This window comes from Notamacropus eugenii, chromosome 4 (assembly GCF_028372415.1).
Source record: "Notamacropus eugenii isolate mMacEug1 chromosome 4, mMacEug1.pri_v2, whole genome shotgun sequence".
NCBI lineage: Eukaryota > Metazoa > Chordata > Mammalia > Diprotodontia > Macropodidae > Notamacropus > Notamacropus eugenii.
In genome coordinates this window covers 120,288,433-120,312,225 of record NC_092875.1, presented here as the reverse complement: position 1 = coordinate 120,312,225, position 23,793 = coordinate 120,288,433, and the positions used below count along the sequence as shown (strand labels likewise).

Here is a 23,793-nt window from a genome sequence, read left to right as displayed (position 1 = left end):
TTTTTTTCTTCCTAATAAATTGACAGGCTTTTCAAACTCACTGAAAAAAACTAGCTGTTTGCAAATACTTCTGAGTTTTCTTAAGCTTTTGAACTTTGAATCCTATGAATTTGAATCCTTTGAACTTTTGAACTATAATCCTATGTTCCTACAAACATCAAGGCAGTTTTTCTATTTGTCTTTTCAGAAAAGGAATGTTTGGACTGAAAATAAAGAAGAAAAAGAAGAAAGAAGAGAAGGGGTTGGTTCTAGCAAATAAAGGTGCACAAGGTAAGGTACAGTAAGTACAGTCTTGCTTGGTTCTGCAGAATTGAGGGTCAAAATCTCTTGTTTGCTGAGTGGAGTTTACAGCCAACACCCACCTACACAGATTATGGGAACACCTGGCACATTTCCTATAATACTAGTTTAGCTTAATTCAACAAACATTTATTGAGGGCTAACAAGCTGGTAGGTGCTAAGGATACAAACATGGAAGTTCCTATCTTCAAAGAGTTTCCAAACTACTGAGAAAGAAAAGACACTTAAATTACATATGTCAGAATGTGGTAAATACAAAGGAGAGAACCGGGTAGAATACTATGAGAAATTTAAAAGAGATAATCTTCAGTTGAGGGGATCAAGAATGACTTTATGGAAATGGGAGTACTGAGATAGCTGGACCTTTAATGAAGGAAAAAAAATCCATAGATAAAGATGGAGGAGAAGTTCATTCCAGTCTTTGGGGTGGTGTGAACAAAGGCCTAAATGCAGGAGAAGGCAGCATGAGAACTGGGGAGGAGGAAGGGAAGAGATATAGGTGATTGCTTGATTCCTTACCTCCCAACAAGGGGAAAGAACTTTGAGTTGCTAGAAGATTAAATAATGCTCTCCTATGTTAGGTCACACCTTCTCTTGAGATTTACACGATCTACAAGATTCATAGTAGCAGAAAAGAGATCTAGGTTGCTACTCAACATCATAGCTCCCTACTGATCCTTCTTCCCTTTTCTATCTTTGTCTGGCAGTAGGATTTTCTCTCTTGGGAGGGCATGTGCATTTGTTGATGGCTTCCCTCTGGTCCTAGTGTGTGTCTCTACCTATGAACTATCTCATTCTATGTCTTTGAGTTGGCCTTGGAGCAAGTAATACCTGTGTTCCAAGAAGCTATTAAAAGTAAAATGACCATGGGCATGTCACTGTCTCTCTGAAACTCAGTTTTATCATTTATACCATGTGATTGATGAAACATATTATGCTTATTTGACTGCTGTTATTGCCATTTGATCAGAATGAATTAGATGTAACAGTTGGTTAGTAATTCATGTTTTACAGTATTATTTCAATACATTGTCTCTGACCCTCATGACAACCATGAGGTAGATAATAGTATTCTTATTCTCATAATTGAGGGATAATGATTTATTTGCTCAGTCACATAGCTAATGAGTATCAGAACTAGAGCTTCAGGTTCTCTGATCCCAAAACCAGTGCCCTTAAATACCTTTGACAGTAGGGTCAATGAAATGATTAAATACCTCATTTTCCCCTCTGGACCTCTATATCTTTTCCTTACCTTTGCTTAGGAATTAATCTTTCACTATGTCTGGGGTGGGACATTCAGCATTAAATAATGGTCCATGGGCCCTCAAAGGCTCAAGAAAATCCATTAAAATAGATTAAAAGGAACTTGTGACTGATGAGTCAGTTTCAAAGCCTTTAAGGCCTCCTGTATCATACAGGGAAATGAAAGGATTCTGTTTCATAACACTATTCTGATTTTAAGGGGGGAGGGGGAGATAGAATTTGTCAAAATCTTTATATAGTTTTGATGTCAATGTATGCAATGTCATTTACAATAGACTTATTATGATAATATTTTCCTGATATTTTCCTTCAGTGTTGCCATTAGACCTGCTTTATAAAATGGCAATTAACTGCTTCGACACATTTGTTCCTTCATAGTAATGGCAGAGGTTTAGAGGAGACTGCTTTTGTTTGAAAATCTGAAGTAATGAGTAGGTCTATATCCCAAAGAGATCATAAAAAAGGGAAAAAATCCCACATGTACACATATATTTATAGCAGCTCTTTTTGTGGTGACAAAACTGGAAATTTCAGGGAATGTCCACCAATTGGTAAATGGCTGAACAAGCTGTGGTGTATGAATGTAATAGAATACTATTGTGATATAAGAAATAATGAGCAGACAGACTTCAGAAAAACCTGGAAAGACTTACACAAACTGATGCTGAATGAAGTGAACAGAACCAAGAGAACATTGTATACAGTAACAGCAACATTGTATGATGACCAGCTTCTATAAACTTAGCTCTTCTCAACAATACTATGATCCAAGACAATCCCAAATGATTCTCAGTGGAAAATGGAAAACATACAGAGAAAGAACTATAGTGTCTGAATGCAGATCGAAGCATACTGTTTTCACTTTTTTGTTGTTTGTTTTTCCTTTCTCATTTTTCCTTTTTATGCTGATTCTTCTTTCTCAATATGATGAATGTGGTTGAATTTCTACTTTGCTGCTTATGACGATTATGATTGGTGGCATTTCCTTCTTATCTCACCATTTGGGCCCATGTTTTGAGTATCTTCCTTTTTGTTAGAAATGATTAGAAAAGGAAATCAAATTTACAGATTATATGGTGGAATTGTCTAATAATCTCTAAAGTATTACCTGTCCTAAGATTATTTGCCTTTTATTAGATATGCACAAATTAAGATATATAAATTAAGTTCAGAGTAGAGTAAAAAATCTAAAGGTAATAAATCTAAAGTTATATAAGTTGAGCTTGAAGAAGTAAAATAACTTTTTTTAGGCAACTATAAAAAACAACATTTACGTAAGTACTTCCAGATTTACAAAGTTTTTTATGAATATTACCTCATTATCCCCACAGTAATACTAAAAGGGAGAGGTACTATTATTATCCTCATTTTACAGATGAGAAGACTGAGGCAGGCAGAGCTTAAGTAAATTGTCAACAGTCACACAGCTAGTAAATGTCTGAGGTCAAATTGAATTCAGGTCTTCCTGACTGGATCCAGATCTATCCCACTACACCAACTACAGAGGGGTCCTTTCTTTAGTCTACTCACAAGAGTAGACAGAGTAAGTCTCTCCCTCTTAAAAGAAATAACTCAAAAGATTTGCCACCAATTTAATTAGTTTAGATTTAATTTTCTACTGTACTGGTCATTTTATGATTTTTTTCATTCATTAATACCTAAATGAATTAATTTATCAGGTCATTAAGAGAACTGAGCACCAAAAATTGAGGGAATGGAAGTTGTATCAGAGTGAAGAAGAGAAAGAGATAATTTTGGAATATGGAACAGACAGAAGAAAGAATTTTAGGGACACAAGTAGTACTTCTATCACTGCTGGTGATCAATGGCAAGAGATTCAGAATAGAAAGGCAGAATTGGGAAGTGAACAGCTGGTTAAGGAGACTGTCTGAGAATGCGATTCAGCTTAAAATAGGAATGGTGGGCACTTGTCCAGGGATGGAATGCACCTAAAAATGGCTGCTCAAGATGTTTCTTTCTGGTATCTTTCAAATTTAATTAAGAGAGCTTTAAACTGAAAAGGAAGGGGGAGGGGAGAAAACTTTTTTTTACTTAAATCCATAAAATAAATGCTAAAGGGAAGACAAAAGAACAGCAGTAGAGTTGTTCAGAAATTGATAGGAGACCTATTCATTCCCTAAGAACCCTTAGAGCACCTGGAAGTAGACTAACAAAGGTAGGAAATCTAATTGATTAGATAGATACTTTGCAGTCAAAGGTAGGGAAGCTCCTTAGTCAGTTAAAACAAGACCTGGAGCTGACTATGGCTCGGATCATGAGCTTCTTATTGCAAAATTTAGACTTCAATTGAAGAAAGTAGGAAAAAACATGAGACCACTTAAGTATGACCTAAATAACAACCCTCATGAATATGAAATGAAGGTACCCCTTTCCCTCCTCTGACACTTCCATCACTCTAGTACAGACTCTCATCACCTCATGCCTGGTTTATTGCAATGACTTGCTTGTTGGTCTGCCTGCCCCAAATCTCTCCCCAATCCAATTCATCTTCATTCAATGACTAAGGTGATTTTCCTACAGCACAGGTCCAATCATGTCACACACACCATTTGCACCACTCAATAAGCTACAGTGCCTTCCTATTGCTTCCAGCATCAAATACAAAATGTTCTGTTTGGCATTCAAAGCCCTTTATAATCTAACTCCCTCTCACCTTTCCAATCTTCTTACACCTTACTCCATGACATGGACTCTTTGATCCAGTAGCATTGATCCCCTGGCTGTTCCACAAATAAGACACTCTCTTTCTCAGCTCCAGGCATTCTCTCTGGCTGTTCACTATGCTGGGATAGCTATCCCTCCTGTGTTCCGTATTGAATATAATTTTTATTGCATTATGATTTGAAATGTGCTAATATATGGTCAATCTTTGTAAAGGTACCATGAACCACTGAGAAAAAGGTATATTCCTTTCTATTTCCATTCAGTTCTCTCCTCTGTTCCAACTACTAAACTCTCTGGCTTACTTTAAGTCCCATGTTTTACAGGTTAGATACTTTTGTGTTTGTTTCTTCAGAAGGACATGGAAAAATTTCAGCCCCTCAGGAGGGATCTTCTGCACTAGAAGGACAAGGTGATGACCTGATACAAGATGGCATAGGCACTCTTCCAACATCCTCACCCCCTCTGAAGAGAAGGTGCAGTATTGTCCTCTTCCAAAAGCCTGCCACACCTTTCATCCAGCAATGATTTGCTTAATGATATCAATTATCCTTCATAATCTTGTTGAATTGTCTCGGCTACCTTCTCAGTCTCCATCCTTAGTTGTGATAGGGATATCAAGAGGTACCAAAGTAACAATCACACAGCAGGAGTAGCATCATATGTAATGTTAGGAGACAGACTCAGGAGCTACTGAAGAGACAAGGTCTCAGCTGCTACTGAGACACAGAGCTTTAGTGATGGAATTAAAGGTCCTTGCCTTCCTTTTCTCTCCCAAAAGAAAGATGTTTTACTTAGAAGGTAACACAACATGCCAAAAGAAACTTTTATTTTGTTCTAGAGGGCACTAGTAGAGTCCTGTAATGCCTAGAAATGTCTAGTTAGTAGACCTAGACCTTGTACTCTAGGTCTATTAGTTATTATATTAAATTAATTATATTATTACAGTATATTCATTGCCAAGTGTTACATTAAATTCTATTAAAGTTGTCTTAATTAGAATTCTTCCATTAGAATTTTTAATGATATCTCATTGTTAATGATTTATATTAAACTTTGATTACTTCTCTATTGGGGAAAAGGGCATTACACTTCCAACTGCATATCAGCTTCACATAGGAAGGAACAAAATAAACTTTTGTTAAGTACCTATTATGTGTCAGGCACTCTACTAAACACTTCATAGATATCTCATTTGAACCTCACAATAACCCTACCAGTTAGGTGCTATTAATATTCCCATTTTGTAGTTGAAGAAATTGAGCCTGACAAGTCACTTAGTATAGAATAAATGACTTACCCTGGGTCACACAACTAGTAAGTGTCTGGGGTCAGATTTAAAATAAATTCTTCCTGATTTTAAGTCTTGAAATCTATCCACTGTGCCACCTAGACGCCTAGGATTAGGTGTCACTTGTTTACTAGATATATTTATTAAAATTATTTACTCCCTTAATCTATATATTTTATTTTGATTTTTGAAATATTATTTATAATCAAACTAATAAATTTCATCTCCTCTCCATAACTGAGATAAATATATTATTACCTTTTCATCCAAAAATTTTATGATTTAAAAGTATATTGAGATCAATGATCCAGTTGGAATTTGTTGTAGTATGTAATTTGGAATAAAGCTGTAAATTCATTTTTACTGCCCAATTTTACCTAAATTTTACTGTTTATTTTTATTGAATAATAATTCCCTTTCTCAATATTTTTGTCTTAGATTTATCAAAAATGAATCTCATGTACTTTAGGTTGTCTATTCTCTTCTATTCTATTTTTATCATTTTATAGGGAAATCAATAATTTTTATAATCAATGAGTTATAATACAATTTAAATTATTTTATATTCTTGTTTGTCTTTTTCCATATAAATTTTTATTATGATCAATTAATTCTATTATATCAATTGATGTTCTGATTGATATTGCATTAAAATGATACATTAATTTGGGAAGTAAGGACTTACATTGGCTTAGCCTACCTATGGTCAAGGGCTATCCTTCTCTTTATTCAAGTTTTCCTCAATTCCTGTCAGAATCATTTTAAAGTTGTCTCTTTTGGAGTTTTCTGTTTATCTAGTTAAATTAATGGTTAAATATCAGACACATTCTATCATAAGACTTGAATTCAAATTCTGTCTCAGACCCTTTGTGACCCTAGACAAGTCTCTTAAATCTTAATTTCCACATCTGTAAAATGGAGTTGTGAGGATCAAGTAAACAAGCATTTATTAAGCATCACTCTGTGTTCAGTAGTTACTGCACTAAGTGCTGAGGATACAAAGAAAGAAAAAAGAACCCATCTCTACCCTCAAGGAGTTCGTATTCTAATGGGAGAGGCAACATTCAAAGAACAATGTGCATTCAAGATATATCCAGGGTCAATTGGAGGTATGACAAATGGAAGATATTAGCATTGAGGGGAACTAGGAAACACTCCTTGGAGAGGGTGAGATTTTAGCTGAGACCTGAAGGAAGCCAGGGAAGTCAAGAGGCAGAAATGAGAAGGGAGAGATTCCAGACATGGGCAGCAGTCAATGAGAATGCACAGGTTTGGGAGATGGAATGTCTTGTGCAAAGAACAGTCATCTATCGTTGGATTGTAGAGTACCTAGGAAGGGCAGGGGGGTTAAAGTTTTGTAGCAAGGAATCAAGTTGTGAAGGGATTTGAAAGCCAGAGAATTTATTGTGGGGTCCTGGAGGTAATAGGGTGTCACAAGAGCTTATTGAGAAGGAGTAGGAAAATCACTTTGGTAGTTGAGTGAAGGAAGGATGGAGGGGGAGAGACTGGAAGCAGGCAGACCCCCCCAGCACGTAATTGCAATGGTCCAGGTTTGAGGTGATAAGGGTCTGCATCTGGTGGGCAGGGTTAGTGTCAGAGGAGAGAGGGGATCACATATGAGAGATGTTATGATGGTAGAAATGCCAGACCTTGGTAACTGATTGGTTGTGGGGGATGAATGAGGAGTTGAAGTTAACACCTAGACTTCAAGACTAGGTGATTGGGAGGATGATTGTGCAGTCAACAGTAATGGAGAAGTTTGGAAGAGGGGAAGGTCTTGGGGAAAAGATATTAAGTTCAGTTTTGGGCATATAGAATTTCAGATGTCTATGGGGCATCCAGTTCAAGATGCCTAAAAGGCAGAAAGAAATGCAAGACTGGAGGTCAGGAGAGAAGTTAGGACTGGGCAAATTGATCTGAGAATCATCTTCATAGAGATGATAATGAAATCCATGGGAGCTGATGAGATCATCAGATGACATAGTGTAAAGGGAGAAGAGAAGAAGGCCCAGGACAGTGCCTTAGGAGACACCTATGGTTATTGGGCACAACATGGAGGAAGAGTCAGCAAAGGAGACTGAGAAAAAGTGGTCCCCAGGAGAGAGCAGTGCCATGAAAACCCAGAGAGAAAAAAGTGTTAGAGTGTGATCAGCCATGTCAAAGGCTACAGGGAAGTTAAGAAAGATGAGGATTGAGAAAAGGCCATTAGATTCAAAGATTAAGAGACCATTGGGATTCTGGAGAGAACAATTTCAGGATGAAATGAGATTTTAACATATATATATAACATATATATGTATGTGTGTACATACATATATACATATATGTATATATGTACATACATGCACATATAATATAAATACATATATGGCAACTAGGGGGCACAGTGGATAGAGTCCAGGTCTGAAGTCAGAAAGACTCATCTCCCTGAGTTTAAATTTGTCCCTCAAGCACTTACTAGCTGTGTGATCTTGGGCAAGTCAAATAGCCCTGTTTGCCTCAGTTTCCTCATCTGTAAAATAAGGTGGAGAATGAAGTGGCACACCACTGCAATTGTTGGTGTGGTTTTCTGTCCTTAATCTTTGAAGAGGTCCAATGAATGATGATGTTTTGACTTGTGCTGAATTGGATTTAAGTGAGGCAGAGTATCTCTGCCAAGAAAACTCCAACAGGGTCGTGAAGAGTTGGACATGACTGAAAAGACTGAACAACATCAAAATAAATGCAGATATGTATATGTGTGTGTGTGTGTATATATGTATGTATATATAGGTATATGTGGAGGGAAAGAGAGAGAGAGAGAGAGAGAGAGAGAGAGAGAGAGAGAGAGAGAGAGAGAGAGAACATTTGTTAATATGACTTAATCCTCACAACTCTGTGAGGTACATGCTCCATTTGACAGATGTGCAAATTAAGACTGAAAGGTTTACATACACATATACATTTGTACATACACACATATAATATATAAAGTACCTTATAAACCTTAAAGTGTTATATTAGTATTAGCTATTATTAGTACTACTATTACTGCAATTGTTGTTAAAGTATGCCTTTATTTCTTGAAGCCAATCTTTTCTTCCTTTCTTTTAACAGATCGAAATTGGTGACAAAGATCCACGATGGCGAAGCCAAATCCCAAAGTTATCAAGTGAGTACGCAGAATATGTAATCACTCACTTTACAGAAATGGACAGTGACCCCTGCAATGACATGGATCATGCCTTTGCATTGCAGATTGCCATAACCATCATTGAAGCCCGACAACTGGTAGGAGAAAATATCGATCCAGTTGTCATCATTGAGATTGGGGATGAGAAGAAGCAAACAGCAGTCAAAGAAGGAACAAATAGCCCCTTTTACAATGAAGTAAGTCATTCTTAAGTAATCCTTAATTCTCTTTCTCCCTCTCTCCCTCCTTAGCAGTGGAAATCATCCTGGTCTTAGAGTCAGAACACCTGGGTTTGAATTGTAGTGCTGTGACTCAGCAATGTGTGACCTTGTTTGAGTCACAATTTAATTTTATTAACCCCAGGTTCCTCATATGAAAAAATAAATGAGTTTGATTAGATGTTTTTAGGTGTACTAAGATTCCTTCTACTTCTAACAATCTACAATCAATAATTCTTAATTACATAAGGGAAAACAGGATCAGAAAAATATGGAAAAGCATGATCCAATTTACAAATTCTATTAAAGGTGATGTTTTCAATTTCTTATCCACTGTTCCATTATCTCTCCCAGAAGTGGAGTAGAAATGACTGGTGATTCCTCTGCTTCCCCATAACCTGCTGCTTTCTGGGATACAGTGAATAGTGAAATGTAAGCAAGAGGAATAAGGAAGAGAATCCGAAATGTATATAAAATCAGCATGAAAGCAAACCGGACTGCAGAGACTATCTGGTTCAGTTCTCTCATTTTACAGATGGAAAAATTGAGGTCCGAAGATTTGAGGTGTTTTGACCAAGAATATACAGCCAGTAAATAATGGATCTGGGGCTGGAAGTTGGATGCTCTGGCTTTGATTTCTTCCACACCATGACCTAGCTAGTTCTTTTACCAGTTTCTGGATAACTAAACTGACAATAGCAATAATAACAATAATTAATAGTGGTAGCCAGAATTCTTATAGCTTGTTGAGGCTTGCAAAGTGCTTTACAAATATCTCATTTGATCCTCACAACAACCCTGGGAAGTAGGTGGCTTTATTGTCCCAATTTTATGGGTGAGGGAACTGAGGCAGTTGTAGGTTAAGTGACTTGCTTAAGGTCACACAGCTAATAAGGATTTTGAGGATGATTTTGAAGCCAGATATTTCTCATTTCAGGTCCAATGGTCCGTCCACTGTGACACCAAGCTGCAGTGGATAAGGCAAAGGATAATTCTGAGTTATGACAGAAAGCTATTTTTGTAGGATCCAGGTGATGAATTGCAGATCTGCTGCCTGAGGAGCAGCCTAGTTTCATTTAAAGATACTCACCACCAGGTTGGTCACAGGGTGATGAATTTTATTTCTTTAGTGCCCACCACTAAATTATAGAGGGGCTGCAATCTGCATTGGCAAAGGGAGTACCCTCAAGGAAGGCAGTATGGTCTAGTGGGAAGAATCATGGTTCTAGGGTCAGAGGACCTGAGGTCATAATCTGCTTCTGAGGCTCATGTCCTTTTTTCACCCTGGACCTATATCCTCAACCATTTCATTTCAAGGGACTGCTGGATAATGCCGATGGTAATTTTCCATCTGTGCTCAAAGCTCTAGGTAGCTCCTGCCTAGATAAGCCTGAGGCAGTTCCAAAACATAGTAAGATCAAGCTAAGAAAGCTGAGCCTCAGAGTGATGGGTGAAGATTAAAACAGCTAAATCTCTTTAGGTTGACTGAGGATTTATTCTGAATCTGATTCTAAAGCATAGTGGCTAGAAATATTAACTAGAAATAAATCCTCAATAAGAAAGGAGCATGTATAGTGTTAGGAGCATTAGATTTGGGTTCAGAAGACTTGGATTTAAACTGTACCTCTTCAATTATAATCTATGTGGCTTTGAGCAAACCTCCTCAACCCTATTGATTTGTCTATAAAAGGAGGCATTGTGACATGGTGGAAAGACTGACTTTGGAGCCAGAAAATCTGGGGTTGTACATTGCCACTGACAATGCTTGTGTGACCTTAGACAAGTCAACCTCCTGAGTTTCATTTTCCTTACTTGTAAATGAGGGTGTTGGACTAGATGGTCTCTCATTCTATGATTAGATTATCTCTAATGTGCCTTTGAGCCTGACTTCAAAAAAGTCAGAGTTTCTTCATCTCTAAAATGCAGTTAATAATACTTGTACCACCTACCTCATAGAGTTTTTATGAGGAAACAACTTTGTAAATCTTGAAACACTATATGTGAGCTGTTATTAACAGAAGCTAGGTGGCACCATAGAGGACTGATCGAGCCAGGCCTGGAGTCAGAAAGACTCATCTTTTCTGAGTTCAAATCTGGCCTCAGAGACTATGTGACCCAGGGCAAGTCATATAACCCTGTTTGCCTCAGTTTCGTTATCTGTAAAATGAACTGGAGGAGGAAATGACAAACCACTTCTTTACCAAGAAAACCCTAAGTGGGCTCATGTAAAGTCAGACACAACTAAAATCACTGAATGACAAAAAATTAATGAAAGAGAGAGTAAGCAGATAGCTATATATTGTGGTAGATAGAGTGCTGGACCTAGATTCAGGAAGAACAAAGTTCAAATCCTACCTTAAACACTTCCTTGCTATGTGACCCTGGGCAAGTCACAATTAATGAACCTCTGTCTCAGTTTCCTCATCTATAAAGTGAGGATCATAATGGTATCCCCTCCAAGGTTATTTGAAGGATAAAATGATAACAGTATTTGTAAAGCTCTATATAAATGCTGGTTGTCATTATTATCATGATATATTATTATATTGTTACATAATTATTATCATTATATTCTATCATGTTATTAAAATTATGATATAACATCAGACGGAAAACAAAGCATGGCCATAATTAACAAAACAACAACAAGTAAGCAAAGTGTCAAATAGAAGACTCATGCTCCATGTTGGCCAATGTTCTATTTCTAGCAGGGCATAAAGGGATAGGTGGTAGGAGACCATTTTTCTCCATGACAACTTTAAGGATGATGATTTTTCCCTCCCAAAACATCACAGATTTAGAAGGGGAAGAAAACTTAGAGGCCTGCATGTTCAACCACTTCTTTCTACAGTTGAGGGAAACTGAGACTGAGAAAGCTAGTAAACATATAAATATTCAATATGTTTATAATATATATAATATATTCAACATATACAAACACATGATATATTATATATGATATAAATATATAAACATAGCTAATAAATGTCTAAGGCAGTCCAACATTTGATCTATTACCCCATCTGAATAAATTAATTTCCCTTAAAAATCATAGGATCATTTTTCCAGAGCTGGAAAGAATCTCAGAGGCCATCTAATCCAACTCACTGGTCAAGGAGGGTTGACTTGCTGAAGGACACACAGGTAGTAAGTAGAAGAACTGGGATTTGTGAAGCCAATTGAGTTGAAGGGTTAAGGTCTGAACTACAAAGAATAAAGACATTAGTCTATGCAAAATTATGGCTTTAAATTTTAGTCTACTCCCTAAGGTCAGGCTCTTCTGTCACTATACCCAATTATAACCCTCTCCTTCTATTTGGGGTTTATTGTTTTTAGTCTGTTGCTGGTAAGGAAACAAGTTCATTAAGAATTATTTGCTAGATAAAAATCAAGAGAGAGGATCCATGGATTAAAGAGGTTAGCTTTAACGAATGGGCTTTGTGATAGCTATTTCAGGAAATGAGACCTTTCTTTTTTCACTTATCTGTGAGTTCAGGGGTGATTTCCCGAGAGTTAAGATTACCAGAAGTCTGACCTGTAGGCATGTAAAAGCATGCTGTACCTGTATATCCAAAAGATGGTAGAAGTTAGCATATTTCCAGAGTTAGTTAATTCAGAGAAGTGTTTGAAAATATATTGAAGGGAATGATCTGACAAAGTAGGGTCTGTGAGTATTCCTGTTTATTTAGAATTCACTTTTTGTTATGACATACAAATTGAATTTAAATTATCGATTCATACATGAATAAGATTGATAAATTGTTCATTAATACATAGACTAATAAATTTTATAGAAGAGACAACATTTTTAAAAAAAACTAGACCTGACAATATAAGTACATAAATTATAAAAATCTTCCCCTGTATGTAGGCTGAATGTATAATCAATTCACCTATATGGGGGTTGAAAGATATACCAAGTATACCACACCTTTACTGGCTGCAAACTCATAGTTAAAAGTGAAAGGGATTTTAGAGATCATCTAATTCAACCCCCTCTTTTTCACAGATAAGGAAATTGAGACCTAAAAAGGTAAAAGTGACCATCCCCAGGCAACACAACAAAATTATTTCATGAAGGTTTATTATGAGCTTAGCATTGTGCTTAAATATTGGCTTGTGAGTCATTGGGCCCAGGTTGATGTACTCAACAACCATTAATGCTGGTGGTATAGGGAATGGTTGGTGAAGGCATTTATTAAAGGCACAGCTACTGATAACTGTCCCAGGACAAGGATTGACTTTTATGCTACAATATTGAATCATGAATTATTAGATGGAGAAGAGGTTGCAGCGATTATCTATTCCAGCTCCCAATTTTATAGATTAGTAAACTGAGTTCTGGATTGAAAGGCTTGAAGACTAAGTAGTTTATAGATAGTTAGTGGCATATTGAGATTCATATATAAATATCTAGATCCCTAGCTCCTTCTACTCCAGGATCCTTCCCAGATAGATGGTATTTTTTTTACATAACATGAACAGGATAGAATAATTATTAAGCAATCAACCCATTTTGGTTGTAGCCTTTCCTAAATCTTAATAACAATAAAAGTATTGAATAATAAAAACACCTAGAGGTGATTACTTGAAGTAATTGGGATATCTTTTAAATTTGGAGAACTAAATAATGGGTTATGTATTATATATATATGTATATGTATATATGCATCTATATGTATATATGCATATACATAGATGTATATATACATCTATATGTGTGTATATATATATATATATATATATACACACATATATATATGGTTATGTATTAACAAGGGTGTTAAGAACCAAAGGGCTATCGCCTGGGAGAGGGGTAGAATTTGTTCTACATGACCCCAGGTCTAAGAGCAGTGGGCAGAATTTACAAATAGGCAAATGATTTGACATCGTCTAGACAAACTTTCCAACAATTTGAGCTTCCCACAGTGAACTTGGGCTTCCTTGGGAGGCCAGTGGGCTCCACTTTTCTGGGGGTATTTGTGTAGAGGCTAAGCCTATCATAGAAGAGTTTCTAGGTCAGATAGAGATAACTTCTCTTTTCTAGTCCCTTTCAACTCTGAAACTCTGATTAAAAATTAAAGCATGAATTCCAGAGCCTATGGAAGAAATTTTAAAAAATTAATTTTTTTAAAAGGTCGTGAATTCCAGAGACTATAGGAAAAAAATTTAATTTAAAATTAAAAAAAATTAAGCCTGTGAATTCATTTTTGCATTCCTCAAAAAAAAAAAAGGCTCTTTAGTAAATAAAACTGGCCTCTGTGATTCTTCCCTCTCATTCCCACTTCTCCACAAATAAATTGATTTGACCTAACATCATCTCCCATCATCTCGGAGCCTTCTTCTTGGGTGAATGTGGGCAAAAATCATGAAGAAATGTCTTTTGGCGGGGGGCATGCTAAGAAAGGAAACCTGTTTCTTTTCTTCTTAAGACAGCCTGGGTTAAAAAGGGAGTTTGGATGATTTCAAATGAGCTTCAGATTTCCCAACCAGAGCCTTAGTAGCATTTTATGGTTCATAAAAGTAGCCCAGGTGGGTCCTGACATCACCCCCCCAGTGCCTGATTCTTTGCTGCCTTGCTCTCTATCTGCAGAACATGAACCCAATTCTCAGTTTGCAGCTTAAAACAAAAAGCTGCAAAAATCTTTTGGAAGGAGCATATGGAAGTGAACAAGGTTTTAGGGGTGGTTTACCTGACCACATTTAAACGCCTAAAACAGAGTGCCTAAAACAGAAGCAATTTCAACTACCCCCTCCCCCCAGTGCCACGAGGTTATTTATTTAACTTTGAGGGCTGTATCATTTTGGGAATAATAGTATTGCCTAGACTTGTAGGATTTTTATAGTTTACAGAGTACTTCAAATAGGTTATTCATGAAGCTTTCCCAGATCTTTGTAAAGCAGGTAGCGTAGTTAGCAGTACCTCTATCTTACAGATGACGAAACCAAGCACCTTGTCCAAGGTCACATAACTAGTAAATGGCAGAGCTGAGAATCAGGTTTTCTGTTCCAAATTCAGTGTTCTTTTAGCTATAAAAGAGATGCCACTCTTCTCTCCTGAATGTCTTGGTAAGTTCATGGTGTATTTCAGATTGGATTAATTAGTTAATATTAATTAGTTAGTTAATAATTAATTAATCCAAAGACTAGAGAGGATGACCTGCTTCCAGTCACCAATGCATATATCTTTTTTTTTTTTTTTTAATAAACAGTATTTCGTGTTTGACTTCATCGGGCCACAAGTGCATCTTTTTGACAAAATCATCAAACTCTCAGTAAGTATGCCAATCTCCTGTGATAGCTCTGTCTCATGAAGGGAGTCTAAGCTAGGTCATAAGGCTCTGAGTCTGTATATCATCCAAAGGCTAAGGTATAATATTAAAATGGTCATATAATGGGCACTGAGAGAATAATCTTTAGCTTAAAAATTGCCTGAAGAGAGCAGTTTGGGAGGAAGGTGAAAAAAAATCTATTGAGGAGAAAGGCTATTAGAAGCACATTATAACCTAGCAAATAGAACAATTTAATTGTCGGACATATTAAGAGAGCATGGATATTAAACTCAGGCTGCAAATGATCTCCTTGTGGTGTGCGAGGTTTTTGTCAGTGTTGAAAAGACAGGATTCATTTTCTCTTAACTTTATTAGGAACTTTAGCAAAATCGAGATATTAGCTTAATTTGTCTTGGACACTCTTCCACCTCTCCCTTTAATACTTCCCTCAAGTCTCTTTTCTCGTATGCCATTTTCCGGTTTCCTTTCCTAATGCTTCTGATTCTCTTTCTGATAAGCTTGATTCTCAGGGGGCTGTCCTCAGATAAACTGAGACCTGGGAAAGACCTTAGTTTTAAAAGGTCAAAGTCACCCACTGAATCCTGGGCCATAGGCAGTCTTTTTGACTTTTGACTTGCCACTAACTCTGGAGGAGAAAGAGAGGCTGATTGCTTTGTGCAGCTCTGGATTACTGAAATCCAATTCACAACCAAGTCAAGACATCACTCTCATGATGTCATTGGTCCTCTGAGAATGAAGGATGAACAGCCATCTGTGAGTAGCAAAAGTTCTGGGGATCTAACTGGCCAGTTTGAGTTGGGCAATATTGCTTTCTTCTCTCTCTCTCCTCTTTCTTCTTCTTCTTCTTCTCTCTCTCTCTCTCTCTCTCTCTCTCTCTCTCTCTCTCTCTCTCTCTCTCTCTCTCTCCCTCTGTCTCTCTTTCTCTGTCTCTTGTCTCTCTGTCTCTCTTTCTATCTCTCTCTCCCACCCTTCCTTCCCTTTTCTTCTTTTCTTCTTCCCTTCCTTCCTTTCTTTCTTCTCTTCCTTCCCTCCTTTTTCCTCTTTCCCCATGGGGAGTCATATGGTAACAAGTGGGTATTGGCTTATAATTATAGAGTTCCAGAGCTAGAAAGGGCTTTGGAAGTCTACTCCAGTCTACATTAACCTGTGGCCCATACACTCCTTTCCCTTTGACTTCCCCTGTCAAATTCTAGACTCACATAGGATGAATTCAGTTCCAGGGGCTGACATGAAAAGGTCATTTTATCTCTTTGGCTTATTCCTCCTCGCCTTCCCCTGCCCCATCAGAATTTACTCTGAGAAATCTCCAGATAAGGTCAAGATCCTTATTTCTTGCTCCCCCATGTCATGGCTTGAGTCCCTTTGCTGCAGCTCCTCTGAGTAGGTGGGTCATGTGAGCAGTCCTCTTCTTTTCCAAGAGGCAAGCTGCTCAAACCCCACCCTTCTCTAAAAGGTCAGCTTTCCTACTGGTCTTCTTATTATTAAACACACCTTGTTCTCCATTTCCGTGCTGTATACCTTTGCACTAGCTCTCCCTCATGCCTGGCAAGCACTTCCTCCTCATCTCCATCTTTTAGAATCCTTCAAAATTCATCTCAAGTGCCGTCTTCTAGAGGGTACCTTTCCTAACGCCCCTTGACCATTACAGCATCCCCTCCAAATTACTCTGCCTTCATTTTGTGTATATTTTGCATATCCCCATTCATGTACTTGTTGTATCCCCTGACACAATATAAGTAACTTAAGGGCAGGGTTAATTTTACTTCTGTCTTTGTATCTCAATGCCCAGCATAGTGCCTGGCACATACAATAACAACAAAGATTTGTTGACTGAATTTCCAAGCTCTTGATTACTTGGCTTTACTGTCAAGACAATGTCCAAGGCTGGTGTGTTTTCTGCGCAAGAAGTCTCCATTTTCTGCTGGATGATTCTAAAATCATCATGCCTAGCAAATTGTTGATTTCCCTCTTTTCTGTTCAGGATGTGGAGTTCAGGAACATTGTTCACAAATGACTCTCTCCAGGTACATGGGCAAGCACAAGTCTATTTCTGTGGCTTCTTATTTCTTTGCCATTGCCCAGATGCTATGGCCTTCTCCTAGTTTGGAAAAGTTTGCTTCTAGTGCTCTGATTTCTTACCTATACTCAAGAAAGGGAAATAAGTAGAATTTGGACAGAACTCTGAAATCCTGAATTTCTAAGAATCTCTCTCTCAGGCCCCCTAGACTCACCACATGCAACTTGATGCTTGCCAGACTTTTTTATAAGGGAAAAGTAGAAAAAAGGGAAAAGGGGACAAGAGTGGTCTGTCGACTCTCTTTTATAGGCTGGTACAGAGCAGCAGCTCCTTTGACCAAGGTCTGCCCTCTTAAGGGTCTCAATCAATCCAATCATCTTGGGACCAGTCTTAGTCACTGAAAACCAACCTTTAAGAAACCCTAAGAGGAGGAGGAGCGGGGAGGGAGGGAATTTGGAACTGAACATTAAATGTAATGAGAAAAAAACTCAAAAGACTCACCAGAAATATGCAAGAGGTTTCATTGAATATACAGTAGTTCCAACGAAACCATTTCCCCTGTCAAGTGTTTTGCAATTGTTCTAATGTTTACATTTACAGAATGGAACACCTTGATGAGTAACGAGTTCATCATTGGAGGTATTCAGCAGGAGTGTAGATGACTACTAGTTGAGTATATTTTAGAAGGGATTCAAAGGGACAGCACACAGTGGATAGAATGGCAGCTTTGGAGTCAGGAAGGCTCATCTTCCTGAGTTCAAATTCAGCCTCAGACACTTACTAGCTATGTGACCCTGGGCAAGTGTGCCTCAGTTTCCTCATCTGTAAAACGATCTGGAGAAGGAAATGGCAAATGTCTCCAGTTCTTGCCAAGAAAATCCTAAATGAGATCACAAAGGGTTGGACATGACTGAATAACAACAGCAGGGATTCAGGCATCACACAGAAGTTAGAGTAGGTGACTTTTAAGTTCTCTTCTGCTCAAAGTATTTTATACTTCAATATGATGAGTCTATCACTAAGATGATTTAGCTACAACTTCAATTTAATAATTACTAAGTACCTGATACCCCACCCCCAAAGAAGAAGACCAAAGGGGAAAATGCAAATAAAGCACTACATGAACTATATGTACATATAAACTACACATATGTACATACATGTACATGTATGTAATATATGTACATAACAAAATATGACAATTATTGTTATTTAGTGAGGGCAGAGACCATCTCATAGTTAAACTTTTTATAACTTGCTATATTGATTTTGTATAATTTGTATGACCATGGACAAGTCCCTTAACCTGATTGCCTCACCAAAAGAAACCCTAAAATAACAAAAAACCAAACTTCATAAATCCCCCAGCACCTAACACATCATTCTGCTTAGTAAATATCTACTGTAACCATCGTCAAACCCTGAAAACAAATGACCAAAGAGTGATAGAGATTATACAACCTCTGTTAACTCTGAAAAATATCAAAGAACTCCCAGAGATAGTACCCTGACTGTTAACTGAAAAATTAAATAAAACAAAATAAAACGAAAGAGCTAACAATGAATATAAGCAAAACCAAAACAAAACAAGACCAAACAACAACAAAAAAATTCTTTATTCTGCTGGAGGAGGAAAAATTAAACACGCATGTTAGGGTCTTCTCTAGGAAGAGGCCCACTGCAGCAAGACTTAAGGTATCACCCTACCCAGGGGATAATTGCTTTTTTATGGAGAACTCCCAAGGACTAAAAAGTCTGAAAAACCAAATAAATGAAACTTGAATGGTAGAATTTTAGATCTCATTATAAGCAGTGGGAAAACTCATCTGAAGAAAGAAACTCATAGACCTCTTAAAGTACTTCATAAAATTAGAAGAACACTATAACCAGTTAGTCCACTAGCTTTTATTAAGCACCTGCTGTGTTCCAGGCACTACGCTAAGTGCTGATAATCCCCACCCCCATCACTGGGCTATGGTTGCAGCAGGTCCATAATATGGATCTTCCTACTGCTCTAAATGGCCTTGGTCAATTTCTCTTAAAAATTTCATTCAATTTGATATTAACTCTCTATGCAAATAAAAACAGAGAAGAAATCAAATGCAGAGCTGTAGGTATAGCAAGAAAGAAGTTGTAAATTGGATTGTTATCAATGGTTATCTCATTTATAAAACTGAAAAGACAGAAGGTATTGCTAATAGGCTTTCAGAAAGTCATATTATCAAATAGCACAAACACGCAAAGATGCTATCTCTGTTCACTGTGTGTGATCCTGGGCCATTTAACCTCTTTTGGTCTCAGTTTCCTCATCTACAAAATGAGCTGAAGGAGGAAATGGCAAACTACTTGAATATCTTTGTTAAGAAAACTTAAAAAGGGGTGACAAAGAGTTAGACATACCTGAAAATGACTAAAAAACAACAATCTATCTCAAGGAGGAACTGCAAAGATTCAATGAGGTGATAGATAGGAGCCACTGTTTATTCTGAAAATTTTTAATAATTTAATGAATTCTAATAATTGAAAAATAATAACTATAATAAGAAATCACACTTTTGTAGTGGTTTTAAAGTTCATTAAAAAATACTTCTCTACAACAAGCCTGAGAGGTAGAGAGAACAGATAAGTCAAGTCAAATCAACAATTCTTTATTATGTATCTACAATGTGCCAGGTACTGTGCTAAGTACTGGAGATACAAAAAGGCACCCCCTCCCCACCAAAAAGCCCCCAAACCAACCCAAGGAGCAGTCTAACAGAAGAAGTAACATACCAACAACTGTATATAAACAAGATACTTACAGAATAAATTGGAGGTAGTCTCCAAGGGAAGACATTAAGATAAAGGGAAATCAATGAAGACTTTTTGTAAAAGGTGCATTTTAGCTGAGACCTGATGGAAGCCTGGGAAGCAAGAACACAGAGATAAGGAGGCTGAGGATTGTGGGCATAATGTAAGATTACCTCTATTTTATAGAGAAGGAAAGAGAGGCTTGAGGTAAAGCAACTTGTCTAGAGGGAACAGCTAGGAAATGAGAATATCAAGACTTAGCTCAGATCTTCTCTGAAGACCAATGCTATTTCTTTATTAAATATTTTTTCAAAAATGTAATATCAAACACCAAATAAACCAAAACTGCTTAGTTACTATTTATGTTAAAATTAATTCATTTAAATTCATTTTCAGTCTCTCCCTCTATGAGGGGGGTCTATCCGTTGCCCTTCACTTTTAATCATGTGCTATATAGTTAGCAATGCTCTCCATTTTTCTGATTCTCCTTTTAAATTTTGTATTATTTCCTTAAGATCTTGGGCAGCTTGGTGTAGGAAGACCTGAGTCCAAATGCAGCCTCAGACACTTACTGACTGTGTGACTCTGGGCAAGTCACTTTAATCCTGTTTGTCATAGTTCCCTCATCTATAAAATGAGCTGGAGAAATGGCAAACTGCTCCAGTACCTTTGTCAAGAAAACACTAAGCAGAGTCACAAAGATTTGGATATGGCTGAAAAACCACTAAACAATCACAAATTAAGATTTTTTTATTTCTTAAGCTTGTCCATCTTAATTGTGATGTGATATTCTATTACATGAATGTATCACATTTTACTTAGCAGTTCCCTTATTGTTGACATGTGCATGTGTATGTATTTGCAATTACATATAATTCTGCTATGAAAATCTTTGAACACATGGCTCTTGGAGGAGTGTGGCTAATAACACAATCAGAGCATATTTCTAACAATGGAATTATTTAATTATGTGATATGGGTAACTTTAATTGCATACGCCCATATTGCTATCTCACATAAGTCTATAAATTTGCAGTTCTACTAGTCACTGCTAGTTCACTAACTAAAGTTTACTAAGTTCACTGACTAAGTAGTTCACTGAGTATACTCATGTCTCCTCAACCCCAGTAGCATTGAGTTTCTTTGCCTTTTATTGTTTTTTGCCAGTTTTATGACTAGTGCTTTCTGCTACCCCATCTCAGTTCTTAAGTGCTGTGTCCATGTAAAATATGAAAATAATTACTGCTTATTATTAGCAGGATCCAATCCTAAACAAAATTATGAGGAAGATAAAGTTTATCTTTAGTGTTCTCAAACTCCTTTTCCCACATCTATTTCCCCTTCTACTCTATCGTGGTCTCATTCTCCTTATAAAATTTTAGGTAGTACTGTCTTTCAGTATCCTTCTTCCAGTAATAATGATGATAATTACCATTTATAGAATGCTTTAAGGTTTACGAAATACCTTACAAATATCTACTTTTATCCTCACAACTGTGAGTTCGGTGCTGTTATTTTCGCTATTTTACAGATGAGGCAAACAGAGTTTAAATGACTGTCCAGGATCCATATGTAGTAAGTATCTGAAGCTATGTTCAGATCAGATCTTCCTGTTTCCAGGTCCTGTGCTTTTATGTACTGTACCACCTAGCTGCCTCAAAAACGTATTTCCTTTATATCTTGGTGTGATTTTAGTTCTGTATTCTATATCTTTAATTTCCTAATGAAAGAGACTTATCTTTTGGATTCAGTTATTAAGTGCCTACTGCGTGCAGAGCACTCAGTTCCTATTAAAGAAATTCTAGGTTTGAGCTATCACATCTGGAAGTATTTTTGGAGGAGGATGGGTTAGATAGGCCTTTCTGGAGACCCTGAAGTTAGAACATGTGCACTTTTCAGTTCATGGTCAGACACCCCTGCTGGATACTACTTGTGAAAAGGTCCAGGTTTTCATGAGCAATCAAAGTGCATAGATTTGGAATTTGAGTACTTGGGGTCAAGTTCTGGTTCCACAACTTACTAGCTGTGTGACTTTAGACAAATTACTTCCTTACTTTCCATCTCAGTTCACTTAGAAAATGGGAGTAATAATTCTTCTGCTGCCACCCTCACAAGGTGGTTGACAGGAAAACATTTTTTAAAGCTCAAATAGCTATATCACTATAAATGATTGTTACTAATGGGAGGCATAATTCTCATTCTTCATTATAATTATAATTGTAGCCTATATAAGCTTTGGGGGTGGTGTGGGGTTTGCTTATCTCAACTCCCCCTTCTACTGAATCAGGTCCCCCAGAGCAAGACTAGCAACAGCTCTCCTGCATCCTACGGGTACCTCTGAGGAGCAGTGGGATGTTTTTCTTCTATTGCCTCATACCTCCACTCACATACATTTTCCCCAATTTTTTTAAATTTTTAATTAATTCGTTAATTTTTAATTTTCAATATTTATTTCCATAAGATTTTGGGTTCCAAATTTTCTCCCCATATTTCCTCTCCTTCTCCCCCAAGACAACATGTAATTTGATATAGGGTGTCCATATACATTCATATTGAACTTATTTTCCCATTAATCATGTTGTAGAAAGGAATTAGAATCACAAGAGAAACTACAAGAAAGAAGAAAAAAAAAAGAGAGCGAGCCAATAATATGCTTCAATCTGCATTTAGACTCCAGTGTTGTTTTTCTGGTTGTAGACAGCATTCATGAGTCCTTTAGAGTTGTCTTGGATCCTTGCATTGCTAAGAAGATATGTCTCTCAAAGTTAGTCATTGCACATTGTGGCTATTACTATGTACCATGTTCTCCTGGTTCCGCTCACTTCACTCAGCATCAGTCCATTCAAGTCTTTCTAGATTTTTCTGAAGTCTGCCTGCTCATCATTTCTTGTAGCACAGCAGTATTTCATTATATTCATATACCACAACTTGTTCAGTCATTTCCCAACTGAATTTAATTTCTAATTCTTTGCCCCCACAATAGAGCTGCTACGAATATTTTTGTACATGTGGGTATTTTCCCATTTGATATGATCTTTTTGGGATATAGACCTAGAAGTAGTATTCATGAGTCAAAGGGTATGCACATTTTCTTGGCACTTTGGGCATGGTTCTAAATTGCTCTTCAGAATGGTTGGATCAGTTCATAACTCCACCAACAATACATTACTGTTCCAATTTTCCCACATCTCCAATATTTAACATTTTTCTGTTTTTTCATGTTAGCAGATCTGATAGGTGTGATGTGATACTCAGAGTTGTTTTGATTTGCATTTCTCTAATCAATTTTTTCACATGACAATAGATAGCTTTAATTTCTTTATCTGAAAACTGTTCATATTCTTTGGCCATTTGTCAACTGAGGAATGACTTGTATACTTATAAATTTGACTCAGTTCTCTATATATTTTAGAAATGAGGCCTTTATCAGAAACACTGATTGTAAAAGTTCTTTACCAGTTTTCTGCTGCCCTCCCTTGGGTGTATTGGTTTTGTTTGTGCAAAAACTTTTCAATTTAATGTAATCAAAATTATCCATTTGCACTTCATAATGTTCTCTCTCTCTAGTTTGGTCATAAATTCTTTCATTCTCCATAAATCTCACAAGTAAACTATTGTTTGCTCTCCTAGCTTGCTTTTAGTATCAACTTTTATGTCTAAATTGTGTACCCATTTTGATTTTATTTTGGTTTATGGTGTAAAATGTTGGTCTATGACTAGTCTCTGCCATACTATTTACCAGTTTTCCCAGCAGTTTTTGTCAA

The 23,793-nt window shown here is 37.0% G+C and overlaps 1 protein-coding gene across 1 annotated transcript in view; it reads left to right on the top strand.

Moving 5' to 3' along the window:
* FER1L6 (fer-1 like family member 6) overlaps positions 1 to 23,793 on the top strand; it is a 222,837-nt gene that overhangs the window by 14,908 nt on the left and 184,136 nt on the right. The window contains exons 2-6 of the mRNA XM_072606566.1: positions 188 to 270; positions 4,604 to 4,724; positions 8,636 to 8,690; positions 8,777 to 8,908; positions 15,142 to 15,204. Coding sequence (XP_072462667.1) covers positions 195 to 270; positions 4,604 to 4,724; positions 8,636 to 8,690; positions 8,777 to 8,908; positions 15,142 to 15,204 — 447 coding nt within the window. The 5' untranslated portion in view covers positions 188 to 194. The remainder of the gene's footprint in view (positions 1 to 187; positions 271 to 4,603; positions 4,725 to 8,635; positions 8,691 to 8,776; positions 8,909 to 15,141; positions 15,205 to 23,793) is intronic.